Consider the following 16,029-nt stretch of genomic DNA (forward strand, 5'->3'; position numbering starts at 1 on the left):
TTATTCGAGGACACCATTGTTTCTCCTTTGTTCGTTCAATCGGTTTACCGAATAATTTTACTAAGCATCTATTGAGAAAATTCTCAATGAGAAGTTGGAAATTTGTTCACATTTGAAGTCTTTTGTTTGTTGCTCCACACAGGACGCTTATTCCGATTCACTTGGCTAAAGTATGTCTCTTCAGCTATTCAGAATGAAAAATAAAATAATTAGGAATGATCATCAGGAAATGTATTGTAATTATATATTAACTTGAAATTTTTGGGGACTTTTTCTTACATAAGTGATACCAAAATCGTGCATATATAAAATTAAAATTCTAATCTCATTACGTATTTTTAAAAACACTTTAAAAAAGAAAAGCATACAAAAATAAACGAATAAGAATAACTGGGCAAAATTCGGAACATGGTATTAAGCCTATTCTACAATTAGTAATAAATTACTGTCACTGCTTAAAACACTAGAAAAAATACCGTTTGTATAGTATGCTTTAGTTGTTGCAGTCTCACTACTTTCGCAGTCGCAGTAACGATCGGCGGCTTTGCTTGCTACATGCCACATTGTGCGCCGGTTCGTCCTCTTTACTAGGCGAATTTGGGGCCAAGTCCTTGCACACCGAACTCGGATGGTACTCACACAAACACTTAATACAGAACATGAAGCCGCAGTTTTTGCCACTGCACACGGCATAATCACATTGGATCGCTTCGGCGGATTTAGTCTTACCATTTTTACGCTCCAGCAGGGACACAGACGTTCCCTGAACATCTGTGGACCTGCGCCGACGCGGACTCCGAGTCACCGGAGTTCTCGCGTCGACAGACTGGGACCGGGGCAGCAAACTGGTCGAGAACAAATTCCTACGGATGCGATCCGGATTGGTAGGTGACTGGGGACTGCCGATGGTGGTTGAGGTACAGTCGAGTGCCGCAGCGGCGATCATGCTTGTCGCCGACGAGCCCATGAGGGAATCAGGTAACGTATAGGAGCGATCCAACTTTCCGCTGGCCACGGTTCGGGTGGTAGACGAGTCTAGCGATCCCGTGGCCATGGCCAGCTTGATGGACGATTTGGTCAGTACCACCCGGCTGGGCTTTTCACAGCGAGGGCAAGGTTTCAGTCTTTCCGATTTCTTCAGATGGGATGCAATCTGTGGTTGAAGATAAGAAGAATGGAAGTTAGTAGATAGAGCCTCGATACATGTTTTATGTGAAACTGTTTAAAATTAAACTTTATTGTACTGCCATTCACCGCTCATTGAATTATTTAGAAAAATCTGCACAAATTTTCGCAATAAAATTTATTAGAATGTATAATACGTATAGTATAGCAAAATGGATTCAGAATGAAATTCAAGTTATTTTATATTCAGTACATGGATTTGCGAAAGGAGATGTGTTCATAGTTAGTACTCGGATTCAGTTTGGCTTTCTATTCCGCAGAATCATAAGGTGTTAAAGCGCCGGTCTAGCATACACGGAGTCGTGAGTTCGAGTCTCACTAGAACGCGTATTTTTTCGCAAATTCATGTCTCAATTTGTCAAACAAACACACTGTGTCTTCTGATTTCAAGTTCCCAAAACTACATATTAATGAGTTTATTAATGATTTATTCAAAGCAGAACGAAGAAGTGATTATTAGTTACCGTGTTTCAATATCGTCGTACTATAGTACAAAGACAACAACCAGCTAATGAAAGTAAATAAAATTCAACTAGTGCTGTATATAGGACTTCATACTAAGGATGAGCGGCGAATGGCCTGTAACATTGGCATACATGTTACACGATAGGGTCGGTGTTCCCTTAATGGACGGTCCCCTATAGTCGCACTAGTTGCTTTTTACGGCCGTTTCGCTGGTAATCGTAGCAAAATAATTTTTAACATGAAGATCAGTAGCTATTTATCTAAGTACCATTGACACACAGCTCGATTTTGTTCAAAAAATGATCGAAATAAATAGTTTTGCTTAAAATTTTAGCTCCCTTGCACCTATAGTTAACCTATTGTTCCTATGGTAGCACTACTGAGAGAAACTATTTTGTTATTAAACAAAATAGTTGATAAATTAGGAACTTTTTTACATCAATCGAACGCTTTTGATCCACACTTCAAAGGAAAAATATGAAAGTTTTGTAAAAATACGGTTTTGATTTGTGTTTTGCCTATTCCGTGAGGCTAGTGCTACTATAGGAACATGGGAATAGTGCTACTATAGGCACATGTGTTCCTATAGTGGCACAAGCGATAATAAATACAAAAACATGAGTTTTCTTAAGTTTCATAATTTTTCCACAAAACCAAGATAAAAAGCTTTCAGATCATCTAAAAATAATTCCGCAGGCTTTATTTTTCGATTTTATACGAATATTTGTTCTTAGCTATGCGGCTATTGGTACATCGACCCTACCATTATACATTTTCACATTTAAAATTTTTTTTCTACAAAAAATTATTTTTTTTAACTTGCTTCTTTTGCCAAAAGTTTAAAAAATAACGAGTAACCGATTTTAGACAGAATTTAACATGTTGAAATGCTGTTAAATAAGCGGTGAATGGCGTCCTCATGGCAATATGAAGCTCTCAAAGGACAAAATATGACGAAGAAAGCAACAACACCTCCTCCTAAATTCTAACAGAATGTTTTTCCATGAGGAATATTTTCACTGTGTTGACTAACACATGTATGCCGTTTTCAAATGTATTATTTAATAACCCATAAATAAGAAATAAAACTGAAAAATAAAAACTTATTTAATGGTATCACCACAATATTGGAGCACCTGGCGAAAAATATATAGGATTGAATGAAATACTAGGTTTCCCACAGCAATCTTCCAAGAGATTGTGCAGTTTCAGTTTTCATCCAAATGAGGACACTTCCAAGCTGTACTGCAGTGCTGATAGCGTCAAACAGCAAAATAATAGTGACTTTATTGACCAAAACGATTGAAACAGTGACCATAAAGTGACCTAAAAATGACTTCAAAACTACAAGTATAAGTTATAAAACTGACTAGAAATGAAAATACGTTCTATGTGGATATTATTTATTCTATATATTGGTTTATTCTACTTAGAAGGTAGAGAATTACGGTTACAAAGAAAATTTACATCCATGTTGGCTATCAACGCGCGCAGGTGAATATGGTAATAGTAGATTTTCGTACAGTGACATTTTTTTTAATTATCAAAACCCTCAGAAGCCCGGGACGAGACTTGCGTGCTTCAAACAGCTCGCTCTCAGAAGCTAGCCAATCGAATTACGAACTTCTTGAAGCTACTTCATTGGGAAGAGTGGGGCTACTTGATGTTTTGCCCGGGAAGGTCCCTGGACCCCCCACTTGTTCTGGAGGTGAATGTACACTCAAAATAATTCAAACGTCGTTGTTACGTGAAAACATACGTAGTTTTTTTTCCATAGCACTTTCCACGTAGCTCTTACGTGAATCATAGGTAGCCCAGAATGAACGCATGAACTTTTGAACTTCGTCCATTCCACCGGCGCTACATATATGAGCTACGTGGATTTTCCGGTAGCCTTTACGAAGCGTTTCAATAGAATCTAGATGGCATTTCCTTAAATTTAACTGTAATGAAGGCCAACCTCATTTCTAATAGGCTTTGAAAAAACTAATTCCCAATTGGAAAATATAAACAAACATAAAAGATTGTAATATTATTATATTCAATCTGAGCATTTTGAATCCTGTTGCCCAATTTTTGTGAGTTTGGTCCGTCTTGTTGTAGCCTTCGCGTGCTATAATTGATAGAGGTTATAAATCAGATATAAAATATGAAGTAATACAGGGATTCTTCGACATTCAAAGCATATTTACCTTGAAATCAATCTTACACAGGGTTTAAAGTTTAGCAGCATCTGAAGTTCTTCAAAAATCAAGCGGGCGCCATCTTGGACGTTTGGATTATTTTAAGTGTAGGTGTGAAATAAGGTATAATTTCAACGATGACATGACGACAACAAAAGATCATAGTTTTTCCAAAAGTAAATAATAATAGGTGATATATCTCGATAACTCTCATTATATCGATGATTTTTTCGGTCCCTTCATTCTGCATACACTTTCACTCTCCATATCTCGATGTGATTTTCATTCCCGATTTTCTCTCCGTATATCAATATGCCCATTATCAAAGGTTACTAGACTAGATTTTCGGGATGCAAAACAATTTGCAAAAACGAAATGACGTGTGTTTGTTTTTAGTTTTTTTGATAACGGAGTGATTTTCAATTTAATATTCATTAACATTTTGTTCTATGTTTGGATTTCTCCCTATCTCGATGGTCCCTTCGATATCGAGATTTGGAGCGTCGACTGTATTTTGTATTTCATTTTTTGGCTAATCAGATTGATTCTAACCGTCTAGAAGGGTATACAATTGGTCTAGGATACCCACCCGACCGATGGATCACAAAAAAAAATTAAGCACAATTAGGGAGCCGGATCCTATTCTTGGCACTTTTGATTCATTTCGGCAGTGGGGTTTTTTGAAAGCTACAGAGCTCATGTTTGGTCACAATACGCGTCCTACTGAAACGCTTCTTATTGCAAAGTTTCAGATAATTCGGACGAGAAAAACCCCCCAAGCTGAAGTGAACCATGGAAGTGCCCAAGTAGCTCTGCACTCTATATCAAGATTTGTTACAAATAACAAATTTCATTTTTGTTAGAAGCACTTCCACTAGATGGAGGAAATTATAACACATTTAAACAAAATCAGTTATAATAACAAAGGCTGTTTAAAATGTGTTTCATTTTAAAACATAACTATAACAGTTTTTTTATAAAAAATATGAGAGCAACTGCTTTTAACAAATTTTATTATAGTTCAGTCAGTGAAATTTTGAACTGAAAACTTTTTTTGCACGGTACGCATCCCCCGTGCAAAAACAGAATCAGGTGTAGTGTGGATCATATAACTAGTATATATAAGATCGCGACGTTCTCACTTTGCGAAAGAGGACCACGTGATTATTGAGCTGAAATCGAATTCAGGTTAACTTCTGCGTTCATGAATCCTCTCATGGCGTAGGGGTAACGCTCCCTAACTAGAGATCAGGGAGTCGTGAGAAGACGTGTAACTTTTTCGCAAAATTTCACTCAATTTGTCCATTTAATCCAATTGCAAACTATATGTAATGTTTAGCTTTTCGGTAGTTGTTAAACTTCCACTCGGCTGGTTAGCCGTAAACCACGATTCATAATTAAAAACAAGTATCATACAAATTGTTTAAGTATTCTTAGAGATATCTGAAAATTACGAATTGAGGTTTTTTGTAGTTTTCAAGAACTTTATTTGGCCAGCGTGGTACCAGCAACATAAATGCTCATTACTCAAAGACGGCTGGACCAAATTGCTTTATTTTTTCACAACATACTTTCATTAATGTATTGTTCCGAAGAGTGGATATCCGAATACGATAAAAATCCTGTAGCCTGCGATATATACGTGGGTTATGTTTACGCGTCGGTCCCCCAAGGAATTTCGGAATATCTCTGGATTCAGATGACCAATGATCAATGTTAATACAGATTCTAATACTTAAACAATAAATGCCATGGCCCATGGGTCTATCGCACGCGTTCAAAGCGAATCCTGACATTATACCTCTCCCAACCCCCACTTCCGTAGCACTTATGAGGGTGTCGCTGAGTGGGTGGCCTCTCATAAAGTAAGTGCTACATCAACATTTCCTTCCCCTATCCCAAGTTACGGTAAAGGTGGGCGTGGCCAGGAATAGCGATATTTATGGTTTTGCTCTTCTTGTTTAAGATTGGATCAAGGAACACTCCCCATCCTTGTTCTAGAAAGCAGTCTGAATGAGATTATCAAAAAGAAACATAAATTCATTATTTCATAAAACTCGATTGAAATACAAAAATACAAATAATACAAAGGAGACTAAAAGCAGGGAGCATGTTCACATTTCCAATTCGGTTTGAACTAGAGTTTTTAACAGAATTATGAAACAGCATGGAGTCTTAAATTTTGGATTGGTTGAATTAACTCTTTTTTTTAAAAGGGGGTAAAAAACTTACGCCAACTATCAAGGATCTAAAAAAAGTTGGAAGTACAACTTTGACCATGCATACCTCTGTCGAGCAAAACAAGTCATGTGTCATTGGCTACCTACTGATATATCTAGGGATGTGATGCCCTCTGGGAAGAGGTCACTTTTAGAATAATTTTGAAACCTTGTTTGCGACACACCAATCTTCATGGCTACACAAAACAAATTCATTGAAAGACATCAATGACATCTGGCGGTATTGGCCATCGTCTGGCATATTCCGGGAATGTGTTGCCCTCAATGAAGTGGCCACTTTCGAAATGATTCTAAAACCTTTCTTGCGACACAGCAAACTTCATTGTTTTTTTTTTCGTTATTAAATCGCGATAGCTTTTTTTATTTCTCGGTATTTTTGCACAATTTTTTCACAAAATCTCAAAAAACTCTTCTAGTTTATAAGCCGTGTCGATGGTGATCTTGTTTTTGAAGATATTCCGATGTTCTTTGGGGAACCGACATTTTCCATATACAATATCTTTGGCGGCCATTTTGTTTTTCGTAAATATATCAACAAAATTAAATGTGTACTATATTATACCAGATAGAGTGGCTCAGATAGCCGTAGCGGTAGACGCGCAGCTATTCAGCATGACCATGCTGAGGGTCGTAGGTTCGAATCCTGCTGGTCGATATACACATGCAAAAATTGTCAATCGGCAAAGAAAGCTCTCAGTTAATAACTGTGAGAGTGCTCATAAGAACACTAATCTGAGAAGCAGGTGCCATACATATCAACATATCAATTTTAATGAATTTGCAAATCAAATCTAAAGGTGGTCAAATGTATTTGAATGACTTGATCACATGTCGGATTGTTCAGAATTCCCGGTTCCCTGGAAAAAATGACTGTCGGTTCTGAAACCTAGCTGGAAACATCAAACTTTATAAATTCCCAAATCAAGGCTAAAGAAGGGTAATTCAAAGGTTCTTGGATGACTTGATAACATGCCAGGTTGTTCCCCAGAGGAAGTGGCCATTATACTGGCGGTCCTGAGACCTATCTTGCGACATACCAAACTTGATTAAGTCAAGAAGATGTCAAATTCAAGTCTAAAGAGAAATAGTTCAAAAGGTTTTGGATAACCTGGCCACATACTGGGTTATTCCGGACAATTGGCTCTTCGGTGCACGTGGCAAATATGTTGGTAGTTCTAAAACTTAATTTGCGATGTCATGATTTTGCAAACAAAGTCCAAAAAATGTCAAATCGTGTGTCAGATTTGTGTCGTGAACTTTGAGTTAAATATTTACTTCGCAGCATAACCTTGAATTCGCAGATGAGTTTCTCTCAAGCCTGCAGCTAGAAGAGTCGATATAGGAATTAATTACATCTTATAAACTCTCTAAATTACTCATCAACTCTTTCTATCACTAACTCATACATTTTCTCATTATCACACATACCGAAAACTTTGTTTTTAATCCCGAACTATAAAATCGTATTTCTTCACTTTCCCACACGTGGCTCCGTTTGGCACACGTCACTTGGGCCTAACAGCGGTTAAAGCCTTAACATGGTCTTGAGGATATACGTCCTCTACATTCGGTACAATCCATACGTAAAAACGGTCTTCTACAGCATTATCAAAGACAAATTAAAGACCCCCATGTCCCTTGCAGTTGCCCAAAATTTTATGGCTTCTTATAAGGTAATCTAGAATGCCGTTCAAAGTGTACTGCGATCTGTCAAACTTGGGTACCTTTTGCACTACCGAGGGACCAAATGCAGTACTAGAAGTGGTACACAATCTGAGCCCGAGTGGGACGGACCTGGCATTATGCTTAGCACATAGTTGGTCATCACTATCAGTGGGACTGTTATGCGTAGAAATTCACCAAAAACCCCGTATTTCTAGGCATAAGAGTCCCACTTTGAATTTTGTAGCTAACTTTATTCCCATAATACAAACTCTTGACTTCAATAAACACGCTATTATTTACACTATTGTAAAGATTTTAATTTAATTTACCACACACCTGGTCAATACGAGGCCTAAATGTGTTAAAATTTTAAACGCGTTTTTCTCGATTGCATATTTTGGAACATGGGACATTTATGCGTATAACGGCAGTGTATAACATTTTAATGTGGTAGTTAGGATAAGTGATGAATTGTTACATTTCATTCGAAAATATTCAAGAGTTCTAAATTAAACCTCTCCTTCCCATGGCAGCTCCATTGATTTTCGACGAACTAAAAACAAACTGAATCAGATAAATAAAGCTAAATAGATCCATAAATATGATTCTATACAATTCAGATGACCCCAACACTCAATTAACAAGTAATATTTTTCCAACGGGAATTCCTTCATATCTTAATTCTAATATTTTTTCAAGAAAACGCTTAGTCCTCCACGATTTTATCCGGTGATTTGGTTAAGAATTTGGTTGAAAAGTTAGTGAAAAAATATCTCGAGGAAATCCTAGGATACTCTTTGGGAAATTGTTCAAAATAATTCCCGGGAAAATTACTTCTTCTTGGCATAACGTTCCCACTGGGGCAGAGTTTGCCTCTCAGATTTGTGTTTCACACTTTAGTTAAACATGTGGCAGACACGATGTCTGAAGCATCTGCATTATGTATTTCAATTTTTGGTCGATTAGTTAATCAATAACATATTTTAAGCTCTTATGAATAAAGGATTGTTTCCAGAAATATCTGGATTAATTGTGGGTTGAATATGCAACAACTAAAGGAAATTTTGAATCCAATATGATTGAGTGCAAAAACCATCTGTAAGATGCTAATGAACCTTAATTAAAATTTTTGAATCAAAAAATCTAGAGAAAAGTTCATAGAAGTCAGCATTGTCAGAATGAGGAAACATTGCTAACTATTGAGAAAAGTGAAACTTTTTGTAAGAATTATAGTGAAGCTAAGTAGAAATTAAATCATCAATGTTCAATACACTTCAATGAAACTTATTTGTCCAAAACCATAAATGCCTTATGACAACATCTATCGACTTTCTACAACTTATTTTCTATGTTTTGTAGCTTTACAGCTTGGAAACGCTCGTTCAAAACGATTTTCCCGGAGACTATCTCAAATTCCCAGTTTTACTGTGTTTTTTCCCGATTCGTTGGCATCCTATAGTAAAATTGAAGTGCTCAAGGATCTCCTAAAGCAAATTCTGGATGAATTTCTTCAAGCTTTTTTTTTCCACAGCTTTGCAAGCAAGATAAGGAAAAAAGATATTTTATTTTATTTTATTGATGTACAAGGGGGTCAGGGGCCAAGTCTCCAGTGTAAGTTTGAAAACTCACACCGTCCATAATACACCGGGGGGTTTTGGAGTTTGGGAAGTAGGCAACGCAACATCTTTGACCAGAAGGTTCTTTAAGTTTTGCTTCTACTCTTGACTTCCAATACACGTATGAATGATGCAAGGTCAAAAGAACATGAATCAGTCATACATATAGGGGTAGTGAAGTGTTTTGCCTAAGGATATGGGAAAGGAGGGATTTTGGGTGGTGTTTTGTAAATAGCTCTGTGGAACAAGTTTGTTATTAGTTTAAAATTTAGTTATTCTGATTCACCTTGCAATCAGTAATAAAAATATTTACAAAAACATGATACTTAACTTTTCTCGGCCAATACGCTGCCATGTCTTTCCTCTCCAATGGATTTTTCCTCGTTGTAATGGCGGGTTAGATATGAAAACAAGGATAAAGAGAGAATAAATGTTAGTGATTGTTACATGCTTTATTGCTGTATTGGCCTACAATGAAATCATAGAATATTCGCTCTTTGGATTCCCATGATAACAATCCCCATGCAGCTTACGAGAAACTTCATGGCAATGATCACTGTACGCCATGTGCTGCATTCAGAACATCTCAAAAATACAGGGGACGAACAACAAAAAATGAATCCAAAAGAGCGAAAACCTCAATGTTTCAATGTAGGACAATTCAGCTTTAATGCATGTGAGAAGTTCTTGGTGATATTCTCACAACGGCCATTCAGAATGGTTCGACGGATGTAGATAAAAGATCATTATGATAAAATTAACGCGACGACATGTTAGTGAACTCAGAACGATTATTGTATTTGTAACTATTAATTACGATAGTTAAACTTAGGGTCGGTTATTGTATATAACTTTTAAGATAAGCAGGAGTAAAGCACGTACGCGAAGTAATGACCTTCCATCCCATCTTCTAGTGCTCCCCACAAGCACAACACTTCATTCTGGCACTTTAGAACGTCCATGTTGTAACTTGTTCACACAAGAAATCTGCCTCGACCGAGTTGGCAGAACGCGCCCATACCCCTTTCTGAACCAAAGGACAGGGAAGATAAGGAAAAAAGATATTTTAGAGACCATTTTGATTAGAATAGAGACTTCAAAGACTTTCCATCAAAAATAGAGACTTCACTACATAAAAATAAAGATCAATTCTCTAAAAACAAACCTACCGGCCCTAAGTATCTTAATCTTTTACTGATTAAATATAGTGATATAAAAAAATAAATAAATAAATATTGAAAACGTCAATCCTCACTGAACAGGTCAAAAAACGTTTTGATTTATTTTTCGATTGAAGAGAATTTTCTTGCTAGTAATAGGTGCTTTGAGTTTTGACGCAAAAAAGAGTTCCAGGTTTTTCCAGGTTGAATAAAATTTTCTGATGATTCCAGTTTTTACAGGTAGTAAACACCCTGTGCAACAGATTGTATACAACATTTTTGCAATTACACAAATTTTCATTACAGTTCGACTGTTTTTAGGAGCATAAATTTTCATTAAAAATCCCGCACTTGAGTCGTTATACGGATCGTCTGATGGATGTAGAATCAGAAGCTAGTTAGTCATTGAAAGCCAGTTTATGAAACAATCAAGTAAAATTATAGCAGAGACCCACAAGTTTAGCCAACAATACATAAAACATATTTATTGATCACAATTTGTAAGTTTTTCATAAAAATATATCAAACGGCAAATTAGAGACACTTTCTTCGCTACTGAGATCTTTCCCACTCCTTGCAAAAACCAATCACCTCTATCAAATTAAGTCACTCGGCAGCAGCTGCGTCTCGCCTTCGGCCAAATAGATCAGCAGCGCCTTGTACAGCAGCAATATTCCAAGCTGTTTCCGTCGCTTCATGGGCCATGACAGTGCTTTGCCGTAGTAATCGCCCCGCTTCAGATTGGTCAGATTTTGAATACCCAGCGCATCGATTATCGCTGCCTCCCGGGTGAAGGCCTCGGCCGGCATTATATTGTGAAAAACGTGCAAGCAAATGACGCCTCGCTGTGCGCGCCAAATGTCGATGATCTTGTTCAGCTTGGCACTGTCGTTCATCTGTTTCCGGTTCAGGATCTTGGTGGTGCGACAAACCTTCTCGATGCGTTCCTCACTCTGGAAGATGATCTGCTCTTCTTCTACCTGCAGTTCCAGCACCTCGCTCGGCGGTTGCAACGCATTGGAGGAACTGGATTTTTGCTGGTACAACTTCATGGCATCGTACAGATGGCAATAAGGTCGACTGCTTTTGCCCTTGCCCACATAGAAAATGGACTGCAGGAAGCGTTTCCAGAGATCGTGCTGCTGATATAACGTTTGCTGGGCTGGCAGGTTTTCCGATACTCGCGGATCGATCAGAAGGTAGATGAAGCTTTTCTTCAGGTGACCTTCGCGCCACGTCTTATCGTTGGTCGTGACGAACTCGCTGGACATTTCCGTTTCGAGGGCTTGCTGTTGGAGTATTTTGCTGAACACATCTTCACTGCGAATGGTGGCAAGAAGCTCAACCGAGAAATCTAGTTGTGGAAGATAGGTTTTTGACGAGAATAGACGAGTTAGGATTTTGAACATTGCCGTTGACGGGTGCAGTTGGTTCGACGGCTACCTACTATGATTATAGGCGGCTTCAAGAGGCTTAAAGAAAGCACATGAACCGTTATTATCAGATCTTCATCAAAGCTGTGCTCACCACCTAGGACGTTGGTCATCAACGTTTTATTATAACAGACTTTCTTCGAATTTGTAGACTCATATCATCAAAATAGCGTAACTAGAAAACAACTGGTGAGCACAGATTTGATGGAGATTATTTTTTCCGATAAAAATGGTCTTGGGGGAACCATGAGAAAGAAATAGATGCAGGACAGAATTGCTGGTTTCTCCCCTGTTTTCTCCAAAGCCTCCCATTCGACCGTCAAGATACTTACTCAATTTCCCTTTGACTTGAGCCAGGGCCCGCTCTGGATCTCGCTTGTATTTAACCAACTTTTTAAGGTACAGCTTTTTCGTGTGCTTCGTAATGGGCCCGGGCGGCTCGCCAAAGTTGGTGAGTTCGGCTCTCAGCACATCCGTATCGTAATCCAGGGGCGGCAAGGTGAGGGCAGTAGACTGACTGGACAGCGACGCGTTTCGATGGCCGCTTTTTACCTGTTGCTTTGCAGCGGCCGCAATGAACTTTTTCTCGTAGAACACCACTCCAGCTTCGTCGTCCGTGTGGACGTATTCTTCCGTGATTTGAACGAGCCGGTTGTGCGCCTCGCAGAAGGGTTTCTCCGATTGGACTGACGGTTCAGGTGAGGGACAAAGAGCGAGGGCAAACTCGTTTGTTCGCAGACTATCTTCTAGCTTTAACGGCTGTTCGATGGCCGTTTGGAATGTGACATTCGTCTGCTCTTGGTCCAGGGTGGGATTGGAATTGTTCAGTTCGTTCGAGCAGGGAGGGAATTGATCATCAAACTCGTGGATAGTATAGGTTTGCTTATCGATGTCGTCTTCAATTGTGCTGTCGGAGAAACCAGACAAAATTCTCTCGATATCCTCGATGTTGGTGCTCAACTTGTAGCGATCGCGTAGGGCAGCTATTTTATCCCTCCAGCATTCGATGTATGAGGTTCGACTTCTTCGCGTTGAACCCGACATATTTTGACTGAAGTTTTCCAAGTTTTTCTCAGTTAGTTCAAAGAGATTCTTACGAGCAATTACAATATCTTCGTCATCACTAAGCTTGGTACCATCGATAGTTTCTTGCAATTGTACGATTGCTTTATTGAAATCATCTTTCTTCCGTTTAGGACTAGTTTTTCTACGATGAGTAATATTAATGTAATAAGGCGATGTTGCGTCGAAATTGTAATGCACTCGATTCGGCGTCAATTTGGACTCATCCAACAGTTTGCATCTCTTGGTTGGTGTGTCGAGTCTTAAGTAACCACCGAAACATTTGACCATCCCTCCACTAGAGTTGCCATTCTGCTGCTCCTTCTGAACCAGCTCGTGCCTCTTGGCCTCAAACTTTTTCTCGAAAACGAAGTTCTGCATCACCTTCACCACCTCGAAGTGACCTTCCTCGATCGCATATTCGACCGCAATCTTATTCTCGGCATCCTCTAGGTCCATATCTGCTCCGGCTTTGAGCAGCATCTCGACCAACCGTGGCCGTCCCAAATTGGCCGCAACGTGCAACGGGGTCATACCTTCCTCATCCGAGCGTAAGTTTGGATCCGCCCCGTACTGAAGCATCAAACTGGTCGCCTGTTCGGCAAACCGTTCGTTTTCTGCACCCTGCACCAGGTGCACCGGGGCTACATTCTTTTCCAATACAATGGCATTCGGGTTGGCCTTGTGCTTCTCCAGCAGAACTCGCACCGATTCCAAATTTTGGTCATCCAGTGCATCCAACAGGCACAGGGCAAGGTAATTATCCGCCCTGGACATTTTGCACTTCACCACACTAAATACTATATAATTGGCACACTTTCAATTCCTAAGGAAACTAACAAACTACTCGCTAAAAGAAACGGACATTACCGGCTGAACGACGGTAGAAAACCGCGGACAATAGAACATGGGTATAAAAATGGAATCAAAATAAATGAAACCGGAGGACGCCTAAACAAACCGAACCGCAGTGAAGGGACGATCTCACGCACACCATCTAAGCTTTTGACAGTTTGAATAAATTTCCCTCTCACGTTTGGGAAGGACTTTTTTTTGTTTTTTTATGCGCTCGACTCGGACAACAGTGATCAGTGTGAAATCGTTGATGATGATGATTGTTGGTAAAGAGAGCATAAAAATCATCGTTTGTTTTCTTTAGTAATGGCAGTGTTGCCGATCTGGATAAAAGGAACAGATTACGAGGTCCTTTAACACTTCCCCGAATACCATTACCCCGAAAATCATTACTCTGAATGACACATTACCCCGAAAACCAGTTCCCCGAATGCGACACTTCCCCGAAAGTCAGTGATGCAATTCAAAAAATTCTTCACGGAAGCTCGCGAATTTGAACCTAAAAATTCAGCGAGGTTTACATATTAACATTCCTATCCGTGATTTTTTCGAGGTTGTATAATGCCAGTGTAAAAAAAGAGTCAATGATTTCAATACAGAGTCAGAACTAGGGCGTTCGTGAAAGGGGTCGTCCATTAATTAGGTAAGAGTTTATGGGGGAGGGGGGGTTTGAGATTTCTTACGCGCCATACAAATTATTTTTAATTTTCATACAAAAAATCTTACTATGGGGGGAGGGGGGTCTAAAAACCGCCAAAATTGTATTACGTAATTAATGGATCGCCCCAAAACTAATACATTTCTCGCATAGTTGTGTTCTCGAGTTGTGTGTGTGCCTTACTTACTGCTGACGGTCGATCATTTGTGCTCTTGCAAAATTCAATATTCTTGGGATCAACAAGCTGGTTCCCGTGAATTCAATGTGTTCCGTTGAATAATTCAATTGATTTGAGTTTGCTGCCGTTCGAATGTTTAAGAAATAACTTGTGTGAACGCCAACAAAACAGCAATATTTCCTGACCACGGTGCGGTTTTGTACGAACTCAACACATCAACACAAGTATTCGTAACTGTGTATCGTTACATCGTTAGCTGCTCGACGGACAACAGAAAAACTGCACGCTATCATCTATCGGTTTTGAAGTATGGCCCAGGAACGAGGTTGCAGTAAATGTAAAACAGAATGCTCATCAAACGAAACAATAGTTGTGTGTGAAGGGTTCTGCGTTGGTATTCAACGATATCATGCAAGATGCGTTGGTCTCTCTGACGATGAAGGTGGCGTCTGCTTACATCGCAATATACTATGGATGTGTGATAACTGTCGAGATTTGATGGAGAACATTAGATTTCGTGAAACCGTCAATGCAGCACGATCAGTCAACCATTCAGTCGAAAAAGAGGTTGAAAATTTGAAAGCCGATTTTGTCAAAATGAATGAAACTATCAATAACCTGTTGGATAAAGTTGCGCTAATATCGAGTGACGATTCTTCTACTAAGAGTACGTTTCGACCACCATCTGTTGATAATTCACCACCGCTTAGTTCTACGAAAATTATTTCTACACCTGGATGTTCGAATGCTACAACCGTCAAACTTCATATATCGAACATTGCCAATGATGTTACCACGGATGAAGTCTTGCAAATGGTTTATGATTCCATCGGAGTGAAGGAAATCTTCGACATCAAATGTTTGAAGCCGGCTTGGAGAAATGTGGACTTCATCTCATTTAAAGTTGAAATTCCTGGCTGCCATCGTACGAACGCACTAAACCTATCAAAGTGGCCGAAAGGGATACGATGTCGAGAATTTAAAGATTTTGTGGATACGACGTGGAGGCCTGTACGCTGAATTATTGCTTGAGTGTCAATTTTATGTGAATGTTCATTATTTTTCTGTCAGTTCTGTTTGAGTTCAAATATTGTCAAATTGCTTCTGTCCCATTTGGCTTGTGTCCATTTGGCCTGTCCTGTAGAATGTATGTCCAAAGTTATCGATAGATTTTGAATGCATAAGTATTAATTGTATGGTCCGTTGTATATTAGAATTAAGGAAAAACAGTCTGTACAGTTTATCTGAAGACGTCGTAAATAAATAAATAAATAAATAAATAAATAACTTGTGATCTCGCCCTAAAAGCCATTGGTAACCGAGTGTGTA

General features: G+C 39.0%; 2 protein-coding genes across 3 annotated transcripts in view; both read right to left on the reverse strand.

The window, feature by feature from the left end:
• Window positions 1-209: 209 nt before the first annotated feature.
• LOC5576092 overlaps window positions 210-16,029 on the reverse strand; it is a 34,247-nt gene continuing 18,427 nt past the window's right edge. For both annotated transcript variants that reach the window (XM_021855380.1, XM_021855381.1), the window contains exon 3: window positions 210-1,153. In XM_021855380.1, coding sequence (XP_021711072.1) covers window positions 512-1,153 — 642 coding nt within the window. In that variant the 3' untranslated portion in view covers window positions 210-511. The remainder of the gene's footprint in view (window positions 1,154-16,029) is intronic.
• On the reverse strand, window positions 10,970-14,240 carry LOC5575389. The gene is made up of 2 exons (XM_021855382.1): window positions 12,280-14,240; window positions 10,970-11,868 (listed from the first exon to the last, which is right to left on the reverse strand). Exons 1-2 carry the CDS (start codon window positions 13,784-13,786, stop codon window positions 11,111-11,113), a joined length of 2,265 nt encoding a protein of 754 aa, XP_021711074.1. The 5' UTR covers window positions 13,787-14,240; the 3' UTR covers window positions 10,970-11,110.

Source organism: Aedes aegypti, chromosome 3 (genome assembly GCF_002204515.2).
Source record: "Aedes aegypti strain LVP_AGWG chromosome 3, AaegL5.0 Primary Assembly, whole genome shotgun sequence".
Classification (NCBI taxonomy): Eukaryota; Metazoa; Arthropoda; class Insecta; order Diptera; family Culicidae; genus Aedes; species Aedes aegypti.

Excerpts from the sequence above, each read along its gene's own strand:
- LOC5575389 (XM_021855382.1), bottom strand. The coding sequence starts at position 13,786 with ATGTCCAGGGCGGATAATTACCTTGCCCTGTGCCTGTTGGATGCACTG. Across the intron at positions 11,869-12,279 it reads TCAAGTCAAAGGGAAATTGA|ATTTCTCGGTTGAGCTTCTT; the intron begins GTAAGTATCTTG and ends TTCCACAACTAG.